Below are 8,147 nucleotides of genomic sequence, written 5' to 3' on the forward strand. Positions count from 1 at the left end.
CTAAACCTCCTAGTGTTGAGGTGAATAAATAGGAATGAGAGACACCTAAACTAAGAAAGACATCTTATGGTAAAAAATAGTAAGAACAAAAAAAGAGAATATATGATCTGCAGAGGGAAATTGGTTTCATCAATTGTGTGTCTAAGCATGAGTGTACATCAATTGAATTCAAAAGAGACACGATGAAAGAGTTTGAGATGATTAATCTTTATCATCTCTCATACTTTTTTGGCAGAGTTTCAAAATCATTGTAGACGTTGGTAGACATGGAGCAATGCAATCTTACAATAACACCTCCTTGGTCATGACTCCAAATGTCTAAAGAATGCAAAAGAAAATGAAATTGTAATACAGGGTCTGACCATGCATACATTGATTGTATTGACAGTAGATTTTTGGAAAGGCTACACTCAACTGGTCTAGCAGCAACAAAGAGACCTTTTAGATGTCAACAATTCTGGCAAAGTTCTACAATTTAAAATAAACTTTATATCTATAAATTACATATAATATTCTGGAAAAATAAAACTATGACTACTGAAAAACACATAGAAACCCTAAAACTCTTGAGAAACAGATCCAATTTCGCCTTTTCCCTTCCCAACCTTCTTAGGTAGCAAAGTCGGATTAATATTGGGCAAAACACCGCCATTAGCAATGGTTACAGCTCCCAAAAGCTTGCTCAGTTCTTCATCATTCCTAACAGCAAGCTGAATGTGCCTTGGGACAATACGGTTCTTCTTGTTATCCCTAGCAGCATTCCCAGCCAATTCCAAAACCTAAATCACACAATTGAAAAGTTGAGATTAGAAATTTCAAACAATTATACAAAATTAAAAATACTAAAATTCAGATTCAATTCGAAACAAACCTCAGCAGCGAGATATTCAAGAACGGCAGAGAGGTAGACGGGAGCACCGGCACCAACACGTTCGGCATATTTTCCGGCCTTCAAGAATCTTGCGATTCTACCGACGGGGAATTGGAGACCGGCTTTAGAGGACCTTGAAACAGATTTGGTGGCCTTTGGCTTGCCCCTTCCGCCTTTGGTTGTAGAACTCATTTTCCTTGTTGATGGAAAAAGCGAAACCCTAAAACTTTAATTTGAGATTGGAATTGAGAGAGCGAAGCCGCTGAAGACGAGAATAGATAGTTAGGTCACTCAGTGGAATGCTATTATTATATATGATCCCATACTCTACGCTGATTGGTTGAGAAAGTGAGACACGGATTGCCAGCGTGGCATTCGTACTCAGTTTCGCGGGAAACTATTCTTTGATTTTTAGATAATAAAGTTAAGTTCGAATTAGGCGCGCCATGTTATTTGCATTTGGACTGTTGCTTAATTTTAAAATTATACTATAATTAAAATTATAACTGTTAAAGTTTTACATTGATATCAATGAATGTTATAATATAAATATTTAGATTTTGTTTAGAAATTTGGAGGGGAGAAAAATAGAAGACTTTCGAAAACAAATTTAATATTTAATATAATATTTTTATAAAAAAATGATAAAAAAATATTTATTATTATTATATTTTTAATTTTCAGAATACTAATAACAATTTAAAATATATTTGAAAATTTTACGTGAATAAAACTTCTATTCAATACAAATTTAGAGTTCCTCAAATTAGAGGGATTTTCAATGTTAGGAATAAAAATAAATTGTCCAAAACTCTTCCAATCAAAATTCTCTAATCCATTCCACTCTTTGTTAACAAAGTTTTTTTTGTCTTTCCAAAAAAAAAAAAATCCACTCAATCCTTTCCTTTTTCAAAGTGTTTCCCCCTCTTCTTTCCAAACTCTCAAACTGAATCGTCAATATAAAAAATATTATTGTTTGGGGTTTAAAGATTTGCAAGCTTTTTATCAAGGTGCTATATACTTAACATGTATTTGTATGAGTGTTTCTTCTATATATATTCGGTAGTGTAGGAGAATCTTTAAAGGTAATAAATTAATTGGTTTTTTTATGGTTTATTCGAAGGTTTTATATTTCTACCACAAATCAATTACGATGCACTTATAGTCAAAATATTTTTTGTGTCATATACGAGTCGAGCAAGAATATGTGTAGACCATTTAGGCATGAGTATTGTTGAATTATTATAGGATTATGTGAAAAATTACATATTATCATCGGTTATTAACATTATTTTATAGTCACTTAGATAACAAATGAATGACAATTTCGTGAAATTATGAATTTGATAACCCATCAAATGGATACATTATTCAGTTTAATCCTAGAGAACACATGATCTCCCTCTCAAAATTCAAGTGCTTTCCTTTGTTTATCATGGTAACTCTTCTTTTGACTCTGTGAAACTTTCATCTTCTCCTGAATTATCGTGATCTTCTCAGTAGTCTGATGAATGATTTCTGGTCCAAGCACGACATTTTTATCTGATCTATACCAACACAAAAGAGTTTTACATTTTATTCCATACAAAGCCTCATACAATGCCATTCCAATACTAAAATGAAAATTATTACTGTAAGTAAACTCAATCAACGACAAATAGATATCTCAATTACATCCTTGTTCTAGAACACAGGCTCTCAACAAATCTTCCCATAATTGGATAATTCTATATATCTAACCTTTCGTCTACGAATGATAAGTAGAACTCAATCTCAACTTAGTCCCCAAATCTTACTACAAACTCTTCCAAAACCTTGATGTGAACCTATGATCTCTATCTAATACAATGATTGAAGGAATACCATGAAACATCACAATCTCACTATTGTAAACCTTTGTTAGCTTTTGCAATACGTAACTGATCTTTATCAAAATGAAATGATTTGATTTAGTCAATCTACCAACAATAACGTAAATAAAATCACTTCCCTTTGTCGTCTTCGGCGAGCCTGTCACAAAATCCATATAAATGTTATCCAATTTCCACTCAGGACTACTTAGTGGTTGTATCAATCCTGACGGCTTCTGATGCCCAATCTTCAACTTTTGAGAAGTCAAACAAGAATAAACAAACTCATAAACATTCTTCTTCATACTTGACCACCAAAACATCTTCTTAAAGTCCTTATACATCTTCGTAGCACTAGTATGAATACTCGAACTACTTTTATTACCTTCCTCGAGAATCTTCTTCTTAAGCTCTAGAAAATCTGGTATAATTATTTTATCTCTGAACCTCATAATACCATTCTCATCAAAGTGAATAAGACATGTAACAACGAAATATATACAACATGTCCCTAGTGCTACATATCATAGCAACTCCAGTAAAGACCTGAATGATAAATAACTAAAGAGTCATCAATGCCTTCCTCTAGCTCAATAAATTACTCCTCTACCTGATTTTCTATACTCCAGAGAAGCACAAACACCACAACAACAAACAGGGGTGAGAATACGCTCAAATATATTAATGGTGCAAAACATATAAAGGGTAGCATATTCACACAAATCAACAAATATATCACATAATTTCAACAACAAATCAATTCACGGTAGTTTTATGTATGCAATTTGACCAACACTCTCGACTTAATGCATGTGGTACCGATTTGAACATCAGAGGTATGTTACTGATTTTCGTCTATACTAGCTCTTTGTCCCATTTTTTGAACCAAATCCCATCATAATCGTCGTTGATCCCCACTGCTGAATCAGTAATGCTTCATTGGTCCCATTATTGAAATCAGTTACTCGCTTCTGGTCCCCACTTCTGAACCAGAGCTCACCATAATCGTCATTGATCCAATGTTTTAAAAACTGAAACATAGATTAAACCGGTGAAACTTTCGGTTTAAGGTTTAATTGGTTCAACCAGTTAAACCTACGGTCAAACTATTTATTAAATAAACTAATAATATGAAACTAAATTTTATAGATATTTCTCACATAATCATATGTTCACAACTTAATAAATAAATATTTCAAAAATCTATCACAAAGTTGATACAACAATATTTCAGTAATCACTGCCTATAAATCATGTTCCTTTGGATAAACTCGATCACTGCTTCTTGATCAACATTCACCAAAGGTACGACCTCAATCCACTTAGTAAAGTAATCAATGCCCACAAGGATGTAACTTTTACTTTTAGAAGATGTTGGTCGAATCTCTTCAACTAGATCCAACACCCAATCTCTGAAAGGCCAAGGCTTCACAATAAAGTGAAATTCGCTTGCAGGAACATGCTAGATACATGCATGTCCCATATTCTGAACCAGATCCCATCATAATCATCACTGATCCCCACTACTGAATGAGTAATGCTTCACTGGTCCCATTGTTGAAATCAGCTACTCGCTCCCGGTCCCCACTTCTGAACCAGAGCTCACCATAATCGTCACTGGTTCAATGTTTTAAAAACTGAAACGAAGATCAAACCGGTGAAACTTTCGGTTTAAGGTTTAATTGGTCTAACTGGTTAAAGCTACGGTCGAACTGTTTATTAAATAAACTAATAATATGAAACTAAATTTCATAGATATTTCTCACATAATCATACGTTCACAACTTAATAAAATAAATATTTCAAAAATCTATTACAAAGTTAATACAACAATATCGATAATACATATAATAACATAACATGATTATACATTTCATTTCAACCTTTATTTAAGAATAATTTGACCAAATTACAGAATTATAATAAAATAAATTAAACTAATTCAAACCAAACTTAAAATAAAAAATATAATAACTAAAATAAAGTTTAAATAATTAAGATAGAATACCAAAAATAAATAATACAATTTACTCTATTAAATAAAAAAAACGAATTTGAGTTGAACTATGACAGACAAGTCTTACTTGACAACAACAAACAATATCGACTTGAACGACAATCAGTATTGAGTTGAATATTATGACTATGTTTAAAAAAGACGACGTGATGATGGTGGAGTGTGGTTGAAAGAAAAACTATAATGGAGTGACAAAATTTAGAAGTTTGTATGGTTGTAAAAAAAACATGGATTTTTTTTGTGATTGAGAAATGTATGTTAAGTTTTGATATTGACATATTAAAATTTTAAAAATAAATAAATAAATGGTTAATTTGATGCATTTTTTTAACCGTGCGTTTTACAAAAACGGCTTCGGTTCTTTGGTTTGAATGATTTTGGACAGTTTGATTCGGTTTTTCCGGTTTTACTTCGGTTTTGACCCACTAACAATTTTGAAAGGTTGATCAAACCAGATTCATCTTTGATTTCTGGTCCAACCGGTTGAATCGGCCGGTTCGCTCCGGTTTTTAAAATATTGCACTGATCCCGACTACTTAATCAGTAACGATTCGTTTATCTCATTACTCAAATCAGCTACTCGCTTTCGGTCCCCACTTCTTAACCAGAGCTCACCATCGAACTGGAGTCCATACACCATGATACATGGACTCAACAACAACCTGCAAATATGATCATTCACAACATGTCCCCCTTATGACCATGTATACCGCCATTAAGTCTATCACATCAACAAAGTAAGTATGATATGCAAATATATTCAATAATACTTAATCATACAACTATATCCATATTTCAAATGTTATTCAATTTCTCATAATATTCTATCACAATAATATCATCTCAACATCAACATCCCTCCTCGCGGGGTAATCATTAATTCAATCAATCATAACAGTCAAAACAAAATGTTCCCATCGTCATTAATCATTAATTAGCATTACACAACAAGTAACACTATATAATCACATCCTCGGGTACATTATTAACCTCTTAGGACCATACCATGAGGTAGTAATACGCGTTATCTTTTCAACGCCTCAAGTCGTGCATCAAACAGAGTCATGAAACTCAAGTTATAATGAAAATAATATCTGAACAAAATCAACCTTGTCTTATTTGAATCATGTTATTTTCTTGATTCGAAATAAAGGGGTCAAAGGCATTTTTTCCCTCAAATTTTGACCCATGATTCGAATCATGTTGCAATACTAATTCGAATCAAACCTGGCTGCAACATTTTTCTTCTAAATTTTCACGAGAATCTCACTCCCAAACTCAATTTCTCCAACCTAGACTTATCCCACTTCAATTTGAACATGAGTAATCACACTTACTCATATAACGCATTAACTATCACACATATTTGGCATATTAACATCGATTTATCACAAAATCACCAATCTATTCCAAATTTAAGAGCATGTTTATCAAACGAAAACCCCACGGACATAAACGTTCAAACTCATATTTGCACATACACATTATACACAAAATTCATCAGTAAAATAGGGCACGGATTTCATATAAATTACATCAAATATGAAAATTTTCACACAATCTTATTCAAAACTCATAAAGTACCAACAATGGAGAAAAACCTAGAGGAGGGTGAATATCTCTCTATACCCTTCATGAAATTGACACTTATATTTAAGTAATCCCCCCCCCCCCTAATTACCTTCATTTTCAACAATCTCCAAGCTCTAGTTATGGCTTCCTCTTCCACATAAACCTTTGCTATTGCTTTTTGCCTCTTTGTCATTATCCCTCCAATTCATGTACTGATAAAAGCAAATGCTCCACTAAACCTCCCTTTTAACCTTAACCTAATTTTTCAGATTTTAATTATTTCACTATTCCTCCAACTTATTCTTATTTTCACCTCATTCCCTTATTTTTCCAATAATTCTAATTTTCCCAAAGCTCATGAATTCCCTATTTTCTTATTATTTTAATCATTTAAAATTAACTACAATTCTAAATAATTCTCACCACTTTCCATAAATCCCACAAAAATATTCAACCACGCCAATAATTAAGTAAAACTAATAAATCATATAATTTCACCAATACTTAAAAATAAATAAATAAATAAATAAATTAAAATTTTAATTAAATAATTAATTGAAAATTTGGGACTTTACACATAGTCCTTAAGATCTTTCAATGGAGCATCATGCCATTAAATTTTAAAAAAATACTATGGGTAATTTACTTGGATTTTCATATTATAACCCAAGCTCATTAGCATGAATAGTTACATTCCATTATATACTCATCTTCTAAATGGGACATAGAGGATAAAATGAGGACGGATAAAGTCAAACATGGGTAAGACGTGGGAACAAGCTCACCATGTTCCCATATATGACAAGAATGACTCACCAACCATGTTTCAACATCCAGCAGAACTAGGGGCGTTCGCGGTGCGGTTTGGGCGGTTTTGACGATAAAAATCATTCAAACCGTAAGAGAAAAAAGCATGCGGTTCGGTTTGGTTCGGTTGGCTTTTAGAAATAAAACCAAACCAAAACAATACAGTTTGGATTGGTTCGGTTTTTTACAATATTTTTATTGAGTCATACATACACCTATAGAGAATAACATAACTTTGTATTTAGTCATTCATACATGACTAAATAACGTAAAAACTTATCATATTTAGACAAACACTTCGCATTCAATATACACAAAATTAGATTAGACAAAAATGGAATAAAAAACATATATATAATAGTAGAATAAAATAATATCAAATACATTATAATAAAACATAAAAAACATATGAGATGAGAGATTATAGAAGATGAAAAAAAGAACATAAGAGATGCGGGATTGAGAAGAAATGTGCGATAAAAACGTACTTGGAAGAGAAAATAGTAACATAAAAGATATAAAAAAAGAACATAAGAGATGGAATATTAGAGTAGAAAGAGCGAAACCTACATTGTAAAGAAGATGAGAAGAATGTGCGATACTACTATGAGAGATTTAAGAAGGTTGAAATTGAAACCCTAAGTGTGAGTAAGAGAAAATAGTTTTTAATTGTAAGGTTAAGGCATACTAAGTTTAAGTTTTGGATTGGATGTGGGATAATTGAAGTTTGAGTTGTAACATAATGCGGTTTGGTTTGGTTTAGTTTGGTTTGAAAAATACAAACCGCAAACCAAACCAAACCGTGCGGTTTTGTTAAAGAATGACCCAAACGGATCCGAACCAAATGCGCTTTTTTTCGGTTTTGGTTTGGTTTTGTTTGGTTTGCGGTTTTCTATTGGGTTGGGTTGGTTTTGAACACCCCTAAGCAGAACTACCCTTGTTAGATTGAATAGTTTGTATTGAACAAGTGACTCTGAATACAACAGGGGTGATTTAAGAAGTGCAGAATTCATGATTTTTTTTTAAATTT

The 8,147-nt window shown here is 32.3% G+C and overlaps 1 protein-coding gene across 1 annotated transcript; it reads right to left on the reverse strand.

The window, feature by feature from the left end:
• Positions 1 to 338: 338 nt before the first annotated feature.
• Positions 339 to 1,156, reverse strand: LOC127132319 (histone H2AX). Its single transcript, XM_051061244.1, has 2 exons — positions 872 to 1,156; positions 339 to 779 (listed from the first exon to the last, which is right to left on the reverse strand). The coding sequence occupies exons 1-2, from the start codon at positions 1,061 to 1,063 to the stop codon at positions 558 to 560; spliced, it is 414 nt and encodes a 137-aa protein (XP_050917201.1). The 5' UTR covers positions 1,064 to 1,156; the 3' UTR covers positions 339 to 557.
• Between the last annotated feature and the right edge of the window lie 6,991 nt (positions 1,157 to 8,147).

This window comes from Lathyrus oleraceus, chromosome 3 (genome assembly GCF_024323335.1).
Source record: "Lathyrus oleraceus cultivar Zhongwan6 chromosome 3, CAAS_Psat_ZW6_1.0, whole genome shotgun sequence".
Lineage (NCBI taxonomy): Eukaryota > Viridiplantae > Streptophyta > Magnoliopsida > Fabales > Fabaceae > Lathyrus > Lathyrus oleraceus.